At 41.7% G+C, this 24,361-nt stretch overlaps 1 protein-coding gene across 4 annotated transcripts in view; it reads right to left on the reverse strand.

Annotated features, from left to right (window-relative positions):
- Positions 1 to 24,361, reverse strand: part of LOC132008141 (attractin) — a 149,082-nt gene that overhangs the window by 17,566 nt on the left and 107,155 nt on the right. For 2 of the 4 annotated variants that reach the window (XM_059386536.1, XM_059386539.1), the window contains exon 25: positions 11,217 to 11,278. In XM_059386536.1, coding sequence (XP_059242519.1) covers positions 11,217 to 11,278 — 62 coding nt within the window. Of the gene's footprint in view, positions 1 to 4,083; positions 4,312 to 9,889; positions 10,739 to 11,216; positions 11,279 to 24,361 lie in introns of those variants that run through there. The other 2 variants (XM_059386537.1, XM_059386538.1) reach the window with 2 other exon arrangements.

The raw sequence follows: 24,361 nt of genomic DNA on the forward strand, positions 1-24,361 counted from the left end.
GACTCTCCTGGTCCTTGTGCCTCCCTGATGGTCTCAATTGTCCTTTTAATCAATACTTTATTGAGGCAGGTCCTGTTCTAGGCCCATACAATCCACCAATGAACTGGACAAAAGATCGCTATTTTCTTTTTCTTTTTTCTTTTTTTTTAAAGATTTTATTTATTTATTTTACAGAGAGAAATCACAAGTAGATGGAGAGGCAGGCAGAGAGACAGAGAGAGGGAAGCAGGCTCCCTGCTGAGCAGAGAGCCCGATGTGGGGCTCGATCCCAGGACCCTGAGATCATGACCTGAGCCAAAGGCAGCGGCTTAACCCACTGAGCCACCCAGGCGTCCCAAAAGATCGCTATTTTCATGGAGTTGACATTCTATCAGGTGGAGATAAAAAATAAACAAAATAAACAAGCAACTTATAGAGCAAGTCAGAAGGTAGTAAATGCCACGGAAATAAAAAGATGGTAAGGAAAAGGGGGTCCGGGAGTGCCACTCTCACTCTAAAGCAGAACGGTCAGAGTGGGTGAGTCTTATTTCTCTAGAAGGTGACATCTGAGCAACACTTGGAGGGGGTGTGGGAGGTGGCCCAGGGGTGGTCTACAGACACACACCTGGGGAATGGGCGCGGCTGTGCACAGCCACAGGCAAGGAGGAACCTCAGGAGGCTGGCATGGCTGGAGTTGGGGGGGAGATGGGTCACAGGGAAAGGCAGAGGGGTAAGCAGCAGTAGACCTTGGGAAGCCTGCAGGCACGCTAAGGGTACTGGATTTTACTGACTGAGATGAGGAGCTAACTTAGTATTGAAGCAGAGAAGTAACATAATTTAACCGATGCTGAGGAGACTTTTAGGGTAGCAATGGCAGGAACAGGGAGACCAGTAGTCTAGGAGACATGATGTGGCTCAAGCACTTTGGAATCTGGACACAATGTGAAGGCTGAGACCACAGAATTTCCTGATGTGCTGGAGGGAGGGGATGGAACAGAGAAGTTCTGGCCCGAGGAACTTGCCATCAACCTAGACAAGGAAGGCTCTGGGTGGAGCGGGTGCAGGACAGCAGACAGTGTGAGACACACCAAATTCTGAGATCTCCTCCTAAGCGCCAAAGGGAGAGGACATGGACACCAAAGGGTGTGTCCATGGACAGACACATGAGCATGGAGGCTGGGTGCCAGGTTGGGCTTAGAGGTGGCGTTTGGGAGTCATAAGCATACACAGTTAACACTTGGACAATGGGAGAGTTAGGGGTGCTGAACCTCCACACAGTAGAAAATCACATATAACTTCTGACTCCCCCAAAACTTAACTACTAGTAGTCCACTGTTGACAGGAAGCCTTACTGACAATATAAACAGCTGATTAAGTCATATTTTATATGTTATATGTATTATAGGCTGTATTCTTACAATAAAGCAAAGGTAGAGAAAAGCAAACGTTAGTAAAAAAAAATCATAAAGCAGTGCGTGGGTGGCCCACTTGGTCAAGCATCTGACTTTTGGTTTCAGCTCAGGTCACGATCTCAGCGCTAAGTCGGCTTGAAATTCTCTCTCTCTGCCCCTCCTGCTTGTGCTCTCGTGCAAATAAATAAATAGATCTTAAGAAAAGGGGAAATCATAAGGAAAAGAAAGTACATTTACTGTACTGTATTTATTGAAGAAAATCCATGTATAAGCGGACCTGCAGGAAAAAACCTGTGATGTTCGAGGGGCAGTGGTGTATTTGAAGTAATAAATCTGGATGCGGTCACCCAGGGAGTGAATTACAAATATAGAAGAATGTTCTGGGGGGCACACCTCACCCAGGAGAAGTTGGGGAGAACAGGAAGAAGCAGTAAAGGAGTCTGAGAAGAGTAATCTGTCTTTCTTGGTTTCCTACTTTTTTGTTATTTTTATTCTGAAAGAACACAAGGAGGCAGCAAATCCACATGGAGGGGCAAGGAGCGAATGAGAATCGCTTCCAAGTTGGTCAAGATGCCACCAATATAGTTGAACACAGGACTGTCCTCGGAGGCGAGCACCTTAGTGCCACTCAGAAGCCTCTCCTAGACTACCCTCAACCCAGAGGTGTAAGACAGTACAGCTCAGGTCTGTGTCCTCTTCCCCTCCACCACCTCCTGGCCTAGGGGCTTCCATCTTTAACACAGACTTGTTAAAAACAACAGCAACCCAGTTTCTTCTACTGATTCCAGCTTTTTTTTTTTTTTTTTAAAGATTTTATTTATTTGATAGAGAGAGAGATCACAAGTATGCAGAGAGGCAGGCGGTGGCGGGGGGGGGGGGAGCAGGCTCCCTGCTGACCAGACAGCCTGATGCGGGGCTCGATCCCAGGACCCTAAGATCATGAACTGAGCCGAAGGCAGAGGCTTAACCCACTGAGTCACCCAGGTGTCCTCCAGCTTTTCTAAGAAGTGACACAAACAGCATACTAACACACAGTGATTGTTCTTCAAAGCTGTTATGTGTATGAGATTTCTCCTAGGGTAATACAACAACAAAGAACATTCTAGTTGTTTCAGTTGAACACTCACTGATTTACCTCCCTTCTTTCCTTCCTACCACAGTTTGGGTATAGGTAGTGCTGTAACTCAGTGTTCACCCTACTGCAGTCCCTCTTGTCAACTGTTTTCTAGATTTTCCCATGTAAATGAAATTTAAAGAAACATTAAACCGTGAAAAATTTTCAAACATATACACTCAAGTAGAGGAAATGATCTAATGAATTCCTATGTCCATCACTTAGCCTTGGCAATTATTAACATTTTGCCAATGTCATTCAGAGATCATCAAAGACATGCATTTCTCTTTCAAAACTAGGACACTAGCTCCAGGCTAAGGGCCTCTCACTTCCTGTCAGCTCAAGGAGAAAACAAGAAACATTTCACCTTTTTGTCTTAAACCTGTTCTTGCTTTCAAAGGCTTATACTTCCCTGAGACTATTCTCAAAAAAATCCATGCTTTGATTCTAAGTTTCTCTTTCTACCTTTAGTCTATGTCTTTTGCAAACTCATAATTTGTGTGAGAGCTCCGTGTTTGGGAGCTCTGTTTCTTACCAGGTTAACTCATTGTGCAGTTAGAATGATTTTTTTTTTTAAGATTTTATTTACTTATTTGGCAGACAGAGATCACAGGTAGGCAGAGAGGCAGAGAGAGAAAGAAGAGGAAGCAGGCTCCCCACTGAGCAGAGAGCCTGATGCGGGGCTCGATCCCAAGACCTTGGGATCATGACCTGAGCTGAAGGCAAGGCTTTAACCCACTGACCCACCCAGGCGCCCCTAGAATGATATTTTTGAGAGCATCCTGAACATTCTCTCCAGAGTGCAAGACTATTAACTAATGGTTATTTCCTGCTCTCACAAATCTGGCTTTTCTAAAACTACGTATGCATTTTCTTGGCCTGGCCTTGACCTCTAACCCAGCTTGAACACAGAGACACACTGCTTCTTACTGAGCTGCTGTGACTTGCATTTCACCATTCTGGTCAGCATTAGATCCAGAGAGGGAGGAACCCACACTCACGTCTATCTTCTGGAATGTGAAATGGACTTGACAGAATGTCTGTTGTCAGTGTGGCAAGGGTCTAGCAGAAGTTCAGGTAATTAAGTTTTACAAGAACATTGTTATCTGGCCTCTAACTGAAATTCTCATTACATGCCCTCTTTTGGGCCAAGTGATGTGACATCACCTATTTTTCCTTTTTTATCCTCACTCAGACATTGGCCTCTAAGGCATCTGTGACCCTAGCCACAAAGATGTCCACAGAGTGTTGGTCCCTCTTACTACTACCAGTTGTCCTAACCACCCTGGCACCATGCTCCCAGACACAAAGCCCTTTCACATACATGACTTCAACTGATTCTCACGGCAAGCAAGCATGGGGTCTTATTATTTCCCTCTTCATTCACAAGGCTACTACTGGAGTCTCGAGTAGCATCTCATTAAGATATAAAGAGGGCTTAATGGATTTGTCAGAATCTAGAGTTTACTTCACTGTGCCCGAGTCTTGAAGTATTCTTACTAACTCCCCTCACAATGATTTTCTCACTTGAATCCCTGAGTGCCCTGCCCCCTCCCACCCCCCATTCTCTTTTCTGTGTTATCTGAGCTGTTCTTCAGAGTGCTGCTTAGGATTCTCTGGATATTTTTCTTCTCCCCTTATTGTCACTTAGATCCTCTGGGACCTGGTTAACTTGCTTGGGGAAAATATTTCATTCCTCGTGTTCATAAAAAGGACTCTTTTCTCAGTTAAAAGATCATCATCATTCTGAGTTCTTAAACAAACTCCGGGGGTGGGGAGCACTGGATTCTTGTCCAAAGGTTCCACCTTCAAAAGAAGAAATGACAAGAGCGCCATTTGTCTTTGTTTGCTACACAAGATTCCATGGTCCCAGCCAATTCTGATGGTTTCACAGTCTTCCACCAGAAGGGACGACTCCTTACTAGGCTGGTACCTGGCAGCAGGGTCACCTCAATCTGTACGTATGTTCCAAGAATATACGTAAGACCTGCTCACGAGCTACGGAATTAGCATGTGGCCTCTACGCGCCCTTAAGAGCACGCCATCAACGGGCTCCACCAACTTCTTTCCCTCAGAGAGGCTGGTGCCTCTGGTTCCTTGAGACTCAGCACTTCTCCTGAAGCTCTAGTTTACATACATGTATTTGCACGTGACTGTGTGCTAGGGGCTGGAGAGGTGTGTGTGAGTGTGTGTGTGTGTGTGTGTGTGTGTGTGTGAGTGTGTGCCTAAAAGAGACAGTGCACCTGTTCTCTTAAGCTTTGAGTCTAACTGTGAGCACAGATATGACGCAAGGAAAAAACTGTGGGAAGTACCATGATGAAAACTAATACGGTTCTCTGGGAGAGAACAAGGGAAGACCATTTAGTTTGGGGTTTGGGGTTCTGGGATGTGGTCTTGGAGGAAGGAACACTGGGCCAGGACCTGAAGGATGAGTGTGGTATAATTAAAAAAATGTATGTTTGCTCTTTTTCCAGAGTTCCTGGTATAGAGCTCCTAATTTTTTTTTTTTTTTTTTTTTTTTTTTTAAGATTTTACTTGTTTATTTGACAGTGAGAGAGAAAGAGCACAAGCAGTCAGAGCGGCAGGTGAGGAGGGGGAGGAACAGGCTCCCCGCTGAGCAGAGAGCCCAATGAGGGGCTTGATTCCAGAACCCTGAGATCATGCCTCAGCCAAAGGCAGAGGCTTTAATCCCCTGAGCCACACAGGCGCCCCTCTCAATTTTTTTTTTTTTTAAAGATTTTATTTCTTTATTTGACAGGAATATAGAGATAAAGAGCACAAGTAGGCAAGAGCGGCAGGCAGAGGTAGAGGGAGAAGCAGGCTCTCTGCTGCGTAGGGAGCAGGATGCAGGGTTCAATACCATAAATGGGGCCTAAGACAAACAAGGGAACACACACACCTGTTAATAGTTGCAAAATGAAACAAAGTCCTAAGTTTCAGCAAAAAAAGGCAAATATCCCAAGAGAAATATAAACACAGGATAGGGACCAATCATTCAAAACAGGAACTGAAAGACATTAGTAAGTATCAGTCATAATTAAAGAAATCCAAATTTAAGATACCAGTGATACCTCCCAGACTGACGAAATGAAAAATAATAACAATATCTACTGTTGCTAAGAACCAATAAGAGCAACAGGCAGAAACAATAAAAGAAATTATATTCCTGCTGTAGGAGTATAAATTGATGCAACTGTTCTGAGAGGCCACGGCAGTGTTTCTGCATTTAAATGTAAAAGCATATGTAACAAAAACAGAACAATCTAAGAGTCAGTCAAAAGAGGAATGGTTAAATAAAATATGGTACTCCTACTATGGAAAAAGCTGTTTAAAAATGGAGTGAAACCGCACATGGGAAAAGTTAACCGCAGAACACTGAGTGAAAAAACAAGTTCTAGAACAACATGTAAGGAGGAAACCCATTTTATAAACCAAAGAATCAGAAAAACCACAACTTGCATGCACAGTGTATATACACACAGAAAAAACTCTGGAAACACAAACATTAAAATATTAACAGTGGTAATATTTAAAGAGTAGGATTAGGGGAAGTTTGAGTTTTAGTTTTTACGTTGTCTGAAGTTTTACTATGAACATAAACAACTTTTTAAATTTATAGTAAGAGAATTAGCTTTATGCTGATTTTCTACCTTAAAAAGTCTGAATGAGGACTTACTATTTTGTTTTCAAATACTTGGGATTAATTTAGCATTATTTTATCATATCTGTTTATGTCACCCTTACAAAATTTTCCCTTTATCTACGTCATTGTTGTTCAACAGAAATTTAATGTTAGCCACGCATGTAATTTTAGAAGTTCTAGTAGCCAAAATAAAAAAAAAACACACTCAGGTGAAATTAATTTTAATAAAATTAGTTTTATTTAACCCAAGATTGCTAAAACATCATTTGAAGATGTGACCAATATAGAAATTGAGGTATCTTATGTTCTAATATTCTACTAAGTCTTCAAAATCCAGTGTGTGTTTTATACTAATAAGCACATCTCAATGTGAACACTGAATTCACCTACCAATTCTAAGTTTTTATCAGAAAATAACTGATCTGTATTTAAATTTCATAAATTTCATAAAATTCACATTTGAAAAAGCAGATTCACATATCCAGGTTGTTCTAAACACACAAGTTCTCTGGTAACTGAATCAAGTAGTTTTTAAATTATATTTAAATTAAATATATTTAAATATTTTAAATTAGTTAAAATTAGATAAAATGAAAAATTCAGTTTCTCGGTCACACTAGTTACATTTCAAGTGCTCACGAGTTACATGTGACTAGTGGCTATTAAGTCTATACTGATCTTCTAGCTTCTTGTTTATAACTGTCTACTGTTTAATTCTATTTAGTTTTTCGTCACTTCAAACAAATCTGAGACCTTTAAACTTTATCTGTTTCCTTGTTTATGTACATATTCCACTGATTAATCTGATTTTGTGCCCAGTGCCACAATGATCACTTGTAGCTTGACAAAGTGTTTACTGTCGGGGGAGGGGGTCAGTAGACTGTCTTCCCACCCTCTCCATTTTTTCTTGGTAATTCTTTCTTGATCTGTTATGCTGTAATTTTGAATAATTTTACTTACTAAAGTAACGGCAACATGTAAATTTCATTTTTGTTAGTGAAGTATAGAAATGTAATCGATCCACCCCCCCCCCCCCCCCCCGCCCCAACACTGAATGCTTTTATCAGATTTTCTCTCTCTGCAAGACTGGAGGGATGCAACAGTTACTTCCTGGTGGAGGTGTCATCATCATCCAGAAACTAAAGGCTACAGTTCACAGCAGGCAGAAATGGGCCCATCAGGACGTGGCTGAATCTCTTGAAGAGAGGCCATCTGTTCCCCAGCATCACTCAGGAAGGGATTTCTTTCATGGTCAAAAGGGGCGGGCACCTAATGGCTCACTATGGGAAATACAATTAATTATATGGTTTTCATGCCATCATCTGCCTTTACCAGTAAGAGCTGCAAAAGATGTATGTCTCTGAATGACATAGAACTAATTTTTTAATATTGCCCTTGTATCTAGCAACTTTGCTGAATTCACCTACCAATTCTAATTTTTTTTCTGCATTCTTTTGAATTCCTATAAATACAATCATATTTTAAGGTGATGATTTTTTTTCTTTTCTAATTCTTATGTAATTTTTCTTATCTTATTATATTGGCTAGAACTTTTGTCACAATGTTGAATGAAGTGACTGATAGAATCTTTTTTTTTTCTTTTTTTTTTTTTAAGTAGGCTCCATGCCCCCTGGGGCTTCCAGTCATGACCTTGATATCAAGAGTCACAGGCTCAAGTGACTGAGCCAGCCAGTCTTTGCTTGTTCTTAAACTCAATTTCACCATTAAGAAAGTGGTTTGCGGGCGCCTGGGTGGCTCAGTGGGTTAAGCCGCTGCCTTCGGCTCAGGTCATGATCTCAGGGTCCTGGGATCGAGTCCCACATCGGGCTCTCTGCTCAGCGGGGAGCCTGCTTCCTCCTCTCTCTCTCTCTCTGCCTGCTTGTGATCTCTCTCTCTGTCGAATAAATAAATAAAATCTTTAAAAAAAAAAAAAAAAAAAAAAAAAGAAAGTGGTTTGCTGTTGGCTTTATATATTGGTCCTTTATCAGATTTTTCTTTTATCAGAAGTTTCTTTCTATTCTGAGTTTCCTAGGAGTTTTTTAATGAATGAGAGATCAAATTTTTTTTTTTAAGACTTTATTTATTTATTTCACAGACAGAGATCACAAGTAGGCAGATAGGCAGGCAGAGAGAGAAGGGGAAGCATGCTCCCTGCCGAGCAGAGAGCCCAATGCAGGGCTCGATCCCAGGACCCTGCGATCATGACCTGAGCCGAAGGCAGAGGCTTTAACCCACTGAGCCACCCAGGCGCCCCGAGAGATCAAATTTTATCAAATACTTTTCTTCACTGCTTAAGATGATCATATTATTCTCTTCTCTTATTATGCAATTCATGTTAATTACACAGATCAATTTTCTGATGCTAAATCAACTTTGCAATTCCTGGAATGAACCCAACTGAGTCATGATATTGTTGGCTTTTTAAATTACTGGTGGATTTTTGCTTCTTCATTCATGAGGGAGACTAACTTGTAAATTCCTCCCTCATAATACTCTTGTCAGGTTGTACTAACCTCATTAAAACATACTGGGATGTATTTTTTTCTGTTCTCTAGAAGATGTTGTTACTAAGGATGTTATTTCTTTCTTAAAAGGTTGTAAGTTACCAATGAGGCCACCTGGGCCTAGAGTAATCTTTGTGGGAAAATTTTAAGTTATGTATTGTTTTTAAACAGATATAGCCCTATTCAATGTTCATGTTCTTATTCTGCATCAGTAAGTAGTATATATTCTTTGTTTTTCTAATTGTCCATTCCATCTGTCCCATTTTCAAACTTATTTGCAGAAAATTGCTCATAAAACACTCTTATGGAGGAAAAAGTTATCTGCAGGATTTGGAGTAATGCCTTCTTTTACATTTCTGGTATTATTTATACCTTCTCTCTTTTTTCCTTGGTCAGTCTTGCCAGGGTTTATCAATATTACTCTTATTCTTTTCAAAGATCCAACTTTGTGGTTCTTTTAATTCTCTCTACTGTACTTCTCCCCCTATATGATTAATTTCACTCTATGTCTGTGGCTTCCCTCTATTTTCTTTAGACTTATTTGGTAGTTCTTTTTTCTGACTTATTGAGAAATGTGGTTTTTTTTTTTCTTTTCCAATTTTGCTTTTATAAAGCAGTGATTCTTGACCTTAGCTGCATATCACAGTCACCTGCAGAGGTTTCAAATGCTTGAGTCCCATCTGCAGAGATTCTGATGTGACTAGTCCGGGATGTGGCGTGGGCATCAAAAGCTTTCTACTGTGCTGCTACAGTTAAGAACCACAGATTTAGAGCCATACCCTCTAAGTACAACTTCAACTGTATCCAATAAGTTTTTAATTCTTCTTGCTCATTCAAACTGGTTTAAAAGTTCTGCAGTGATATTATGTAAATTTTTTTTTTTTAAAGATTTAATTTATTTATTTGACAGAGAGAGAGATCACAAATAGGCAGAGAGACAGACAGAGAGAGAGATGAGGAGAAGCAGGCTCCCTGCTGAGCAGAGAGCCCAATGCGGGACTCGATCCCAGGCCCCTGGGATCATGACCTGAGCCGAAGGCAGAGGCTCAACACACTGAGCCACCCAGGCGCCCCTGTAAATTTTTTAAATGGGCAAATCCAATATATGGTTTTAGAAGTTAAATAGTTACTTTGGGGATAGAAGGGTGTTGTGACTGATGAAACACAGGGGAGCTTCTAAAGTGCACATTCAATGTGTGATTAACTCATTGAGCCAGACACATTTTATACGTGTCTCTGTAATTTTATTGTAAGCTTTAATATAATTTTTTAAAGAGAGAAACAGATCTCATACAAGGAGTAGGAATTATAAAGGCAATAACTGTCTTTATATATTGGTCCTTCTCAATATTAATACTAGAAGCTAGAAGGAACAGCATAATGCCATCTCAATTCTAATGGAAACGATTTCCAGCCTAGAATTCTGTATGCAACTTTTTGATCAAATGGGAAGGTAAAAATCAAAACATTTTCAGACAGAGGTTGCGGAAAATTTACCTCCCCACCCCTTTTCTCAAAAAAGTCCTGGAGTCCTTAAAAAGAGAAAATAAACAGGGAGATGAAGACACAAGATCTTCTATTTAGTATCTTATATTTCAATATTAGAGGAAGGCAAGAGAAATTCCCAAGATAACAATCCTGCCGCAGGCCTCAAAAACTAGTGCACCTGGGAGTGGTGGGCTGGAGGGTTCTAGACACAGACATCTATCTCCAAGAGAAACTAAAACAGAAAGTGCCTGCTTGTGTTTGACCACAGATAGATTTTACTCAATTCTGTCGGAGTACAGGGAAAAATCAGGGGTAGCCTCTTAGAAAACCAAACAATTAAAAAAACAAAATTAGAGTGAGAGTGATTGCTCCAACCAAACAATGGGGAAGTACAATCACAGTTCCCCTGCTGTGAACGGGGGTTTTACAGTTATAACAACATAAACAGGGAGCACTGCGTTAGGCAAGCACCGTGATGTAACTACGTGACACGAGGGGGAAGGAAGGGATTTGTTTGCACTGGTGGTGCGTGGGGAGTTGCGGGTGAGGTTACATGAGATGAATATCCTCATCTACAAGTGGGACATCCGAAGAGAAACTGAAAAATCAAGAAACAGTGCAAGCACAGAGACGTGAAAAATAGCTAAAAAGTATAAAAATAAAAGAATCCTAAGAGCCTAACAAGCCACTTTAATCTTTCAAACTCTGGATAATCACCGGGATCATCCCTGATTAGAAGGAAGTGTATCTGTAGCACATATCAGTAATCATTATTAATTATTGTTTCAACCCCGAATTCTCCCCATATGAAGAACCAAAATAGCTACATTTTAGTAGCGAGTACGTGAAAAACGGCCCCCCAAGATCAGAACGTACAAAGCAAATGTTTTCATTTATCAGGTTAGGATGGATTTACACGATTGCGACTGACTCATAACTTTTCAGAAAGATCTAGGAAGTTAGTCTGATCTCTTGTGCCAACACAGGATTACTCGATTATCTTCTAGGAGTTGATAATTAATGGGATTAAGTATCTGAATCAAAAGATAAGATAAGGTTTGTAGAAGGGAAATTACCTGAAGAAAGTCACGAAGAACTGTACCAGGTCCATAAAATTGCTGTGCTGGGAGAAGGCGATCTGTGAGGGAGAAACAGGTAGTGTGAGGAGGGAGGCTACACAGGAGCGCTGGCAAACTTGGCCTTTTAGTTCAAGAGACACACATGAAATGTTCAAGGAGAAATTAATGAAATTGTTTTTCTTAAGGGAAAGTGGCTCATCCCTTTAGTTTCTTTTCTGGCTTAACCACCAACCCCAGTGTAATATAGTGAGGCTTCCATGCAAATTCCTAGAGCGCCTACCCCTCTGTTCTTGATATCAGATCTAAGTTCTTTTAGTGTGACCCTGAAGACGTCTCAGATTCCCTCCGTGAAAACCCCAATGCCATGCAAGCCAGTTGGCTTGCTACCTCCTTGGTAGGCCAAGGCAAGGCCAACTCGGCCTTGCCCTGGACAAAATGCTCTCCCTGTCTGCTTCAAGTTGGAGTTCTGGGACCTACCTGGAGTTGGGGAGCCTCATCTGTGACCTTCATCCCTTTGATACTTACGTGCTCAGTGAATACTCACTTCAGAGACTGTCTTTTTTTAAAAAACCGTATCTCAAAATTTAATACATTGAATATCATCTGACAGTCAATATAACACCAGTTGGAACCTAGGTAATTTTATCATATGGTTAATAGTTTTTATACCAAGAATATAAAAAGTCCCTTAAGGAGCTCATCTAAGACACCACTGAGTGGAACAGGCATTATTTTGTACATTACCAAGAAAAAATGCTGCCCATTACACTATGGCAAAATACTTTAAAAACCACTGACTGTAAGATGCATCACGATTTCAGAGATATCAGAACATTAAAAAAAATGAACATGTCAGGATTTATTGCTAAGTAGGATATCTGTGTCCTTTTTATTATAATCTGTAATACTCATAGTACTACCCAGATGTTATGGCATATTCCCTGCTTTTTTAAAGGGAACATAGCCTTCCTTGGAGGGACAACAGTACCATAAATAAAGCAATTATTGAATAAGGTGATAATTGCTCCAGTACAGACAGTAAGTACGACAAAAATCAGAGAAGTAAATGATTAGCAGCTTCTTTTTCCAATCTCACCCAACTCCCTATCTTTATCAGACAGCAGCTCCTATCCTAACGTAATGCAAGAAAGTGCTAGACCCAGGCCCCAGCACTGGGACAATTCAATGCTTCGTGTTCTTTTTATGGCCAGACTCAAAAGAGGCAGCAAGAGGTTTCCAGCGTTTGCCTTTTCTGATGGCCTTATTTTCTTTTTGACATTCCATAAAGTCCCAGTGCTACCTATTCAAGTCATAAGACATTATGGGGTACAGCATTTGCAGTCTCTCTGTCTCTCTAGCAACCATTTATAGTCAGAAATACAAAGATACACAGACTTTATGCCATACATAAGGAGAAACCCACATTCTTTCCTTTTCCTTAATTTTCTACAGTAACTAGTCACAAATAAGAAGACCCCTTGAGAAGACGGCCACCATCCTTGCATAGAGCTTTTTAGTACTGGAGAAGGACAATTATTTAAACAAGGTTATTCAATCTTGAGGCATGAAGATTCCAGGTTACAACACATAAAGAGCGAGAAGGAAACAAGTTCTAGTCCATCCACATCTGTTTATAGATTTTAATCTTTTAAATTGTCAGTGTGTCCTCAGTGTTCAGACTTCAACAGATCTGAGATGCTTTTTCTGTGTCGGGTGCCGGGATGTATGGAAGCTAACAGCGCCCTCTGAGGACTCCCAGGGTCTGTGCACCTTGTGCACGTAACACTCTGCAGGGCTGGGATCACCACCACAAGCCTGACTTCTTGCTGATGCAGGGCCACCACCATGTTCACGTCTAATTCAAAACCACAATGAACCAATATAAACTGGCTGCCAGGGTGGCTGCTACCCAAGATTCACATTACTCCAAAAGGGGATCTCTTTTGTTAAATGTTATTCATCCAAGTCTCCACAGTTACAAGGTTTTGTAGGGAAGCAAAAGGCCTAACAGAAAAATGTTTATGAAAAGACTACTTAGAAACATCTAGTCTTGTTCAACACCCCACCCACCATGTCAGTGGTTAATCCTTGATTGACAGGCTGGTGAGCTTTACTGTCCAAACAGAACTTTTTTCTTTTTTTTTAAGATTTGATTTATTCATTTGACTCAGAGAGAGAGAGAGAGAGAAAGAGCACATGCACAAGCAAGGGGAGTGGCAGGCAGAGGGAAAGGGAGAAGCAGGCTCCCTACTGAGCAGGGAGTCTGATGTGGGAATTGGGGCCTATCCTAGGACCCTGGGATCATGACCTGAGTCCAAGTCGACGCTTAACAGGCTGAGTCACTCAGGTGTACCCAAACTGAGAGTTTCTGAGAGAGAAGAGAAACGCTATTAAAAAGTACACTGTAGGGGGAGCCCGGGTGGCTCAGTGGGTTAAGCCTCTGCCTTCGGGCTCAGGTCATGATCTCAGGGTCCTGGGATGGACAGCCCCGCAGGCTCTCTGCTCAGCAGGGAGCCTGCTTCCTCCTCTCTCTCTGCCTGCCTCTCTGCCTACTTGTGATCTCTGTCTGTCAAATAAATAAAATCTTTTAAAAAAAAAAGTACACTGGGACAACAAGCATGAATTGGGCTGACCCTCCTCAGCCCGTCACACATGCAAACCAGCCGCAAAAGCAATCTTGTGAACGATGAGATTTTACTGAAAGTGCTGTTGGAGAACTGATCCCACAAAACCACAGGCAAATGGAGACCTGGCAGGGTTGAAGGTAAAGACGTCTGTCCTTCAAGATATTCCAAAGGGGATTAAGGGAGGGCCTTGGGAAAACCCGATGAGGCCCTTGACTACCAAAGCACACTGCGCAATCACATAGGAAGTGAAGGACTCCATCCATTCATGCGGGCCAGGCTCTGAGCACTGTCTGCACAACTGGAGCCATACCTCTACTTACCTTGCTTCATAGCCCTTCCATGTCCATTTATTTCTGGTCCTTCTCTTTCATTAGAAAATAAGAGCCATGAGGACTGGGACCTTGCTGCTGACTACTGTGTCTCCAGTGCCTAAAGTAGTGACTGGCATGGAAGAGGTGTTTATTAAACATGTGTTGAGTAAAGGAATAGGGTAATGGGAAAAATGATGACCCCACCTCCCCCTTACCCCCAAACTTAGTGAGACCTGACTGAGTTTTCTTTCTTTCTTTTTTTTTTTTTAAATTTTTTAAATTTTTTATTTATTTCTTTGACAGGCAGAGATCACAAGTAGGCAGAGAGGCGGGCAGAGAGAGAGAGAGGAAGGGAAGCAGGCTCCCCACCAAGCAGAGAGCCCGACTCGGAACTTGATCCCAGGACCCCGGGATCACGACCTGAGCGGAAGGTAGAGGCTTTAACCCACTGAGCCACCCAGGTGCCCCTGAGTTTTCTTTCTTCTAAGAATCGGCTCATGGTTGCAACCATTAACTTAAATTTTGTTAACTGTAAAATTTAAAAAAAAAAAAATTTTTTTTTGTGCTTTTGAATTTTCATTTTTCAAGACAATAAATTTTAATCAGCCCTTTCTTTTATGATTTATTATAAAACAAACATTGAAACAGACACTGAAGTGTCTGTGACTTTTCTGACACTGAAGATAATGGGGATTTCTTATAGTAAGATATACTTACTGCCAATTAGAACATGTCATTACAATTTATAAATAAAACTCACAGTGTCATTCTTCTCCCTTTCCAGACAGCAGGTATCACTCCCCACACTCCAGCAAGCCTAGAATTTATGTCCCCTTACATTTCTACAACCTGCTGCTGCCTTACTTTCAGCAATAAGTTTGATTAAAGTGTGCTTGCCTGGAAATAGGAAAAGGGAGGGGAACGATATATTGTTTTTTTTTTTTTTTTTTTTCTAGTAAGGCTTTAACAGGCTACTTGACTTTATGCCATTGAATAACTGCGATGTTAAAAAAGCTGAATTTAAATAGATATGGGTTGAATTCAGTTGCTCTTATATTTATCTTGACTAGTCCCCATTTTTTTTTCAGTGTCCTATTGCTACCCCTACAAAGTATGTGCGCAATTTCACTGCACTAAGAAATAGACTCTGTAGGATACATGTGACCATGATCATGCCTCATTTACAGTATTGAGCCCACCAGGCCCATTATATTCTATTTACTTCTATTATGAAAGACTACAATACATGTATCATTACAGAATAATCTAAAAGCAGGGATGAAAAAGAGGAAGGAAAACAAAAATGAACCTTAGGAAGCTTCTGAGAAATACTTATTAACATTTTACTATTTCACTGAAATCCTTCTCAGATTTTTTTCAGAAATGTGATCATACAGATTCATATCTTCTTTTCTTTTTTTATTCAGAAAAAAATGAATATATTTTTATGTCAAGATATACCTGTGCCACAAACAACTCAATCTAACTTTGCATATTTAATTTACTCTGGACTTTTTTTCTTCTTCTACTATAATCATTGTTACATTAAACATACCTTGAGCCATAAATAAATAAATAAAGCGTGCTTGCCCAGAGACCCTCTGGGTGTGCTAAATAAATGTGAGAAACTCAACTCAGAAGCCCAGCCAGCCCCAGGACTGAGGATAGGATATGGTGGGTCTGCATTTCCCAAGCACTAATTCTGTGCTTCAGCCAAACAAGTGTTTTTAGGTTGCTCTACTATTGCACTTGGTCCTTGCATCACCAGAGCACCCTGTCCACCCATCTGCAGTGGGGGGCCCCCCTGCCTCTTGCTGCCCAGCCCAAACACTCCCTTCCTCATTCAGTTGCTGGGATCAGTTGCTGGGAATTGGCTCTCTCTTCTCTATACTCCCAGTTCCTGACCCACTTCCCTCTCAGGGCATGGGACAGTCATATTCCACCTTATATTATGGCTATGTATGCAGAGATGTTCTGGAAAAAAAAAAAAAAAGACTTCTATGCTCTTCTGTCTGCAAAAGTATCAATTTCTGACTTTCTAATTGTTGTGGGAGAAAGAATGGAAAGGCAATTCCCCACCTCCCACAGAGGCTGATACACCTACCTCCAGAGAGCAAGTAACACCATCATATTCCAAGAACTAGGCCATGGTTCTCAAACTCTGGAGAGCTTACAAGAAAGGGCAAATCCTGGGGTCTATTCCTGCTCCTAAAGCTTTAAACTCCCCAGGTGATTCTGATGCCAGTGCCATTTTTACTTGGAAGGTTTGGTTCCCAAAGAAATTAACCTGGATCTTGCAGGGTGGTGTCATGGGGATGGGGGGAGACCAGGGTGGAGAAAGAGAGGGTAGTGCTTTGAAACAAACAGAGAGGCATGGCCCAAACCTTGGGAAAGGGAGGGAATGGAGAAGATGTTCTAGAGTTTTGAAAGTGCCAAGGAATATGGGAGGACTGCATGGTAGGCCTAGGGAGGCTCTCCAGCCTCACTGGTTATTCTGTGTCCAAATGACCAAGCCCATCACACATGGGAATGGGGACAGCTGCCTTCAAACAAACCTCATGGCCATAAACCAGGGTACCTGGAGCAGCAGTCAAATGAATGAGAAAGCCAGACACCTTCCCTAGATCTCTGGGCTCAGGTAAGCCCTGAGGTTTCTACGGTTCCTGAGAAGGGGATGGGGTTCTCGGAGAATGAATTTCTTATCAACTATGGTAGGAAGAGTGCTCTTTAAAAAAAAATAAAAAATAAGACATTTCTTATATTCAACTATCACAGAACAATTTCTTTTTCTAACATCTGTATTTCTAATATTGTATTTCTAACATTTCTAACATTTGTGCAATCCACAAAATAGGTATTTAGAAACCAGTGAGCAATGGATAAATGATGCTGAACTGATAGGGAAAGACCACTGTTTAATACAGAAGGTTTGAAATGAGAGAGGGAAGGACCTCTAGTTTGCCTTTATCTTTTCCACCAAGAATGATCTTCACTATTATGAACACGCAACACAGGCAGAGGACAGGAAGGGATGGCTGGCTCCCCTGAGAAGTAAAGATGGCCAGCTTGTGGCAGAACCTGTTAGGCTCTGAGAAAACCCAAGGTACCTGACAGACTCCTTGGGGGCTGCTCCTGAGGCCAACAGCTTCATCAGGGCTCAACTCCGCCTGGTCTGGGAGCCTGTCCAGACCAGGGCCCCTCCGCTCTTTGACTCTCCCTGAGAGATGAGGCTCTGCAGACGCAGAAGATCTCACTTCAGGACCCGAAGCCTTGGCTGCCTCTGGGCTTCTGGCTTCACCACACCAACCTTGCCCATAGCTCTGGGCTGCAAGGCTGGAAGCCAGGAGAGAAATGATTCCTCCCATAAGAACTCAGGCCTGTCTACAAAGAGCTTTCCACTCAGGCCTCAGCTGTGTCAAAGATGGAAGACTCTGTGACCACTTTAACCTGGGTCTACTGCCGCTGCCTCCTTGAGTTTTGCTGTGACCCCCAAAAACTTTCTTGTAAGAAATCTTGCCATTTGCAACCACATGGACAGATCTAGGAGGTATAACGCTAAGTGAAATAAGTCAGTCAGAGAAAGACAAATACCATATGATTTCTCTCATATGTGGAAATTAAGAAACAAAAGAAAGAAAAAAAGAAAACAAACCAAAAAACAGATTCTTGAGGGAGGGGGACTGACCTAACAAGGTGAGGCTTTATTTTTATTTATTTATTTATTTATTTATTGAAGATTTTATTTATTTACGACAGAGAGAGATAGAGAGAGGGAACACAAACCCAGGGGAGCTAGAGAGAGAGAGAGAAGCAGGCTCCCTGCTGAGCAGGGAGCCCAATATGGGGCTTGATCCCAGCACTCTGGGATCATGACCTGAGCCAAAGGCAGACACTTAACCAACTGAGTCACCCAGGTGCCCCGCAGAAACGAGACTCTTAACTACAGAGTACTGATGGCTACCAGAGGGGAGAGGGATGGGGGGATGGAGGAAAGAGGTGACAGGGATTAGGGAGTGTACTTGTGATGAGCACAGGGTGATGTCTGGAATTGTACACCTGGAACTAATATTAAGACTGCATGTTAACTATATTGGAATTAAAAAAAAAAAATAAAGAATAAAAGAACACGAACACAAACAAAAACCAAACCAAAATAATATTCTTTAAAACAAAACAAAAACAAACCGAAGTTCTATGTGGAGCTCTCTGTTGAGACCACAGGCCCTGGACTGGATCCCAATGCCCATCACCCAGTTGCACACATTACCCATCTAATGCTGGTTTGTGCTGGCACACAAACTGTATACACAGGCTCTGGTCAGAGCCTCAAGGCTAGTTAATTCCACTCGTTCCTGACATCAAGCTAACACTCACCGTCTGTGCACGCCCAACCTCCCACCTCAATACTGCTCTGTGCTTGCTTTCCCACGTGTCCTTGCAGCCATTCCTTTCACCACTCTAGAATTCCTATTCCATCTTACCATGATCATTAATAATTTAAAAATCATTAAGAACTGCATACACTTGGTTGGACTATCTACAAAGACCATAGCTAATCACGCAAAGCAATCGTTCCTTAATCCTCTCCTTAAGGTTTCTCTCTTTGGCCTCCGCATTTTTTTAGGTTTCTTTTTTGTTCTTTTAGGGTTACCTTTTTTTTTTTTTAATCACTAATAAGTTTTATTTTATTTGCTATTTCTTGACTTAACCATGTTAGGCATCACTTACTGACTTCCTGCTCTAACGGAAGGTGACTGAGGCCACCATCCCCACCTGCCCTTCCAGTCAAGTTACATCATTGTTTTTAGTGCCTCTCTTGGTTTCTGTGGCATTATTCTGAGGGTGATGGTGTTGGGAAGGATGCCAGCAGAGACGGGCAATGGCTAGAACACCGCTGGATGCAGGGAAGGGATGTGCCTGTTAGCCACAGGCAGCCGCAGGAGCAGGAGACAATGTGGTGAGGCCCCCTGCAAGGCACACAGCCCATGGGGAGGAGCCCTCAGGCCTCTGATGCACCCCTGCTTGCTCCCTTTGCCATTTCACAGGGAGAGGTGTGTTAGACAGGGTTTTGTCCCTGACTCTTGACTGTCCTAGAGACTGTCCAACAGCAGTCAATGACTGGTAAAAGCCTAGTAAAATGCTGTGTCCTTCCTGCAAAGTGAAACAGAAGGCCAGTTCCAGATACATCGCAGCTGGCCTACAATGGTCCCAGCCAGGCTAGGCCACAGGCCTAGCTGAGGCTACCTTCAGGAGGTTAAATAATAAAGTGGGGCTTTAATATTGTTTTCTATTACTTGTATTATCTTTAAAAAAATTTTTTTATTATAGAAAATTTAAAACTTTTTAAAAAGTAGAGAGAACAGTATCATGAACCCAATGTGCTCATCACCCACATGTAATAATTACCAGCTCAAGGCCAGTCTTGTTTCATCCATATGCTTCTCCACTTCCCCCACAACCATATTATTTTGAAGCAAATCCCAGGTTTCCTATCGTTTCATTCTAAAATATTTCAATCTATGCAGTACCTCTTAACTACCTCTTTATAAAATTAGGATGCTTGTGTCCTCATCCCTTTCTTTTCTTCTACCTCTCAACTCTTCTGACACCATGCTAGAACAATTCAATCTTCTAATATCAGACTATGCCGAGTGGGATGACAAATTTCTGCCCCTGGTAGGCAGTCATTCTGTCAAGAGCAGAAAAAGCTGTCAGCACCTTTAGAAAAGATGCAAAAGTTGCAAAAAAAACCAGAACAAAGTTCCAATACCAACCCCAAAGCTCCCATATGTACAACTACTCATCCATCTAGTGCTCATTTGTGACGTGTCTACTGCTGATCAGCTCTATGCTGTGACACTGAGGACACAGAAATCTAAGACACTGTCCTTGCCCTTAAGGAAATCTTTGTTGGGTGAAACGCCAGATGAGTCTACAGCTGTGGAGGCACAGATGAGGAAAGCAAGTTGCAATGGAATGTGCCTGAGGGTCATTTGATGGACCCCTCTCCTGGGTTTCTAAACAAGAATTCTACCTGGACTCCCCAACTCAGGTCCAGCTCCTTCCTTCCATTCTCCCAACTGCTGCCAGAAGGACCTTTTGAAAACACCGATCTTCATCACTTCTTGGCTTAAAACATTTCAACAATTCCCAGTGGTTTTCAGGCCCTCGGCCGAAACCTCCAGTCTCTTCCCAACAGCCTTCGCCTAGGTGTCCAGCGCTGCCACTTCACCTCTGTGAAACTCCCAGTAGTTCTTGAAGGTGATTGCATATGCCGGTTTCCCACCCCGAACACCCCTACTCCCCAACCTCACTCTCCTGAGATTCAGCTCTGCTACTGCCCATCCTCACTTAGACTCAGGCAGCATGGGACACTCCCCTCTCTGCCCAGGACTCCCAGAAGCAGGGGGGCACAGCCTGCCACCCAGCATCAGACAGCCCCTCCTGTCCATTCAAGGCTGCTGCTCGGGGGCACAGAGTTTGCTGCATGAGGAGATGTTAAAGGAAGCCTCCCGGCTATGGAGATCACAGGGGAGAGATCTCCTAGAGATGGAGATTTACCTGTCCCAGCCACAGGTGGTATTCACAGACGGCATGGACGAGACTGTCCAGGGAGAAATGATCCAGAAAAAATTCAAGGGAGCAGTGGTACTGAAGAATTAAGAAAACACAGCCAAAGTCATGGGTGAAAAGTGGAAGAGAAGAGGCTTTCAAGAAGGAATAATAAACAATGATCCTAATGAAAACCACAAGGTAGTACGAGAACCTCAAATGCCACTCTGAAACAAAGAAAGATTTATACTTTGAGTAGTTTAGTTCTAAATGTATTTCATAGCTTTATGATTCTTTAAAACTCTGATGGCACAGATCCCTAACACCAGGTGTAAACATTCATCATCATCATCATTACACAATACATACAAACATTAAAAGTGTACCTGACATTGTTCATAACAGCCGAAGAGTGAAAACAACCCAAGTATCCATCACCAGATGAATGAATAAACAAAATGTGGTATATCCAGACAATAAAATATCACTCAGTCCCTAAGAGGAAGGAGTTAAGAATCCAAACATACTAAATATGGATGAATCTTGAAAACATTATGCTAAGTGAAAGAAGCCAGTCACAAAGGACCATATGTTATGTAATGCAATTAATATGAAATGCCAGAATAAGCAAATTCTATAGCACTAGAAAGTGGGCTGGTGGTTGCCAGGGTCTAGAGGGAGGAAGGAACGGGCAGTGACTGCTAGTGAGTACGAGATTTCTTTTGGGGATGATGAAAATACTCTAAAATTGATTGTGGTCACGGTTACACAATTCTGAATATACTAAAAACTACTAAATTGTGTGCTTTAAATGGGTGAACTGTACAGTATGTGGATTGTATCTCAGTAATGCAGAAACCAAAAAAAGTATCTCTGAGTCAATAAAAGTTTCATACTTCCTTTGCTTAGGAAAGCAATCCTGTTAGCACCCATAAACATAACTCTAAAGTCTAAATGAAGGCTCAGTTCTCAATACAAATTCTGTGTTGGCTTTGCTTAGGAACACTAGCCTCTTACATAAACCAGCAGATGAAACACCCAGCATGGAGAGGGCTTTAATATTAGTTCCACATTACAGTAAAAACCTCTGTTGCAGAGCCAGTAACAACCCAGAACCCCAGCTTCACCGCCCACCTTCCTACCTCACATAAAACGTCTGTCTGTCCATTCTCTATCTTGAATAACTCCCGTCCCAAACCCTGGGCAAGGGTATGCCAGCTGAGTCCCTGCTTACTGGCCAGGACACCCAGGATCGCCTTCAGAAATCAGAGGCTGAGGGAGGGGCGCTCACCCACAGGAGCAACTCACAAGAAAACAGGCACAACCGGCCCCAACAGACCCATCACCCTCCTGCACACAAGGCCTTCTCAATCTGGGTGGGTTTTGTTTTGTTTTGTTTTTTTAAAATTTTAAACTGCATCTATAAAGATTTTTCTAGTTGGTTTCAAATTCCCTCAGTGAGCAGTTATAGGTTTTGATCTGTTCCTAATTATGGAAAAGAATCCTGGGATTGGTTCAGAGGGAAGGAACTTGAGTTTAACATTACCATTTTTAAAGCACCAAGGTTTATGTGAATTCTGAGTAGAGAACTGGATTTCCTCAGTTATTTTGCTTTAAAAAATGAGAGTCAGAGACAAAAAGGCTTTTGCCTGTACTGAAAGCCATACTAAAATTTAACTGAATGGCCTACACTGCACCCTGTTCTCTTCCTTCAACAAGTCTCTGCATTTTTACTGAATCTGGATCGTCTCTAAGGTGCATGGATGTGTTTAAGAGTGAACTACATGCAGGAAAGCTCAGGCTCTGAGGAGATTAGAAAGTACGGAAAGGCAAAGATCCCTCTGTTGAGCACAGCACACCCTTCACGTGCCCAGGAAGACATGCACACACCCACACACGGTCCCGAGGGCAGAGACCCGGTGCCGTGTGAAGACACCGAGAGCACACAATGCCACAGGTCTAGTGCCCGCAAATACAGTTAGTGGTACCAAAGAGCGAAAAGACGCAGTTCCAACAGAACTTACCTGCTTGTTCAAGGAGAGCCTGGCAAGCTAAGTGGTGAGCTTGCCATAGTTTATTTTCGAAAGTGCTCCTGAATACAGCTTTCTTAAGTGGCTCTTATTCAAGTAAGTCATCTAGCCCAGGTAAAGAGCCCCCCCAAAATCAGGCAGCAAATCAACATCTCTTTGACTCTTAAACTTAAGATTAGTACTTTAAAAAATTAAGTGTGGGGAAGAGATCCCTCTGGAAGGAAATGCTCTAAAACCATTTCAGTGGCTTTCAGAGGGTGGAGCAACAGGGCACTGGGAGGAAAAAAACTAGAACTCAGCATTGGCAACAGCACGACTATCTCCAGCACAAGAGCCTGTTTATATGCATGGAGCCCTCTTTCCAAATGGGAAAAATGTCAGCAGTGTAAGTTAAAATTTTCACTAAGAATCTTAAAAATGTTAATTATTTTTCAACTATACACAACAAAGCCCGAAGTTTAACTGACTCAGAAATAAGAAGGGATGTCAGTATGAAAATAATCCCAAGTTAAAACAAGCCAAGAAATAATATTTACTATACTCCAAATCAAATATTTTATATCTAATCTATAATTGGATAGTGTTACATGTTGCCACATTGAAATTGTCTGGCTGGAGCCTAGAGTTCAACCTCAATAGGGTCAAACAACCTAAAAACCTGGTTGGCGCCTAATATTTCCTTTACCTTGTTGGTGTGTACACTCTAATCCCTCCCCTTAAGTGTGGGTGGGCCTGACCTAATCAGGTCAGTGTATTTAATTATTTATTTGTTTCTTTGTTTTTAAACACGGGGCCTGAACCCATGACCTGACATCAACACCTGAGCCAAGATTAAGAGTCAAGACACCTAACTGACTTAGCCACCCAGGCCCCCAGATGACTGCTTTTAAAAGGGTCTTTGTGGGGTAGGGGAGGGCGGGGGGAAGGGCCTTTGGGTCAATCAGGATAAGTCAGAAAAAGTTGAAACTTCAGTAGATATACCTGTAATTTTGGTCTAAAATTTTAACTTTCAAATGTTATAGAAATGGAATCAAACAGTATGTAAATTTCTAGGATTCCCCCAACACCCTCCCAACTCAGTAAAATTTTCTTGGGATTCATCTAAATTGTTGTATCAACAGTTTATTTCTTCTTGTTGCTGAGAGTTACTCCAGGATATAAAATAGGTAAAATCTTAAAAGCTGTTTAAAAAAAAAAAAAGCAGTCAAAGGATGCAACTGAGAAAGAAAAGCACATAAAAGGACTCCGTAAAAAAAAAAAAAAAAAAGTATCCTGAAGATTAAACCCTTATTACCGGAGTCCTTATCAGAATCAGATTATACTGTGGCTATAAGGGCTGAATGGACAAAAAGAAAAGCAGTGAAGAATGAGAAAAAGTAACAGTAAGAAAAATCAAAAAAGAAAGAGAAGTATGCAAAATAGGATAAGGAGAAAAAGAAAGCTGCAAGTTAAGTCCTGACTGGCCATAACAATTTAAGAAAAATCAGGATTCCCTTATAAAGAAAGTACAATGTCTAAGGAAATTTCAGCCGTGAGAATTAGGGCATAATTACTAAAATGCATAAAAGTTCCCATTTTTAGAATTAGTCCTGGACTATCCATTAGCCACGCAGATGCCGCTG

The sequence above is a fragment of the Mustela nigripes genome, unplaced genomic scaffold (genome assembly GCF_022355385.1).
Source record: "Mustela nigripes isolate SB6536 unplaced genomic scaffold, MUSNIG.SB6536 HiC_scaffold_75, whole genome shotgun sequence".
In the NCBI taxonomy this organism is placed as follows: domain Eukaryota; kingdom Metazoa; phylum Chordata; class Mammalia; order Carnivora; family Mustelidae; genus Mustela; species Mustela nigripes.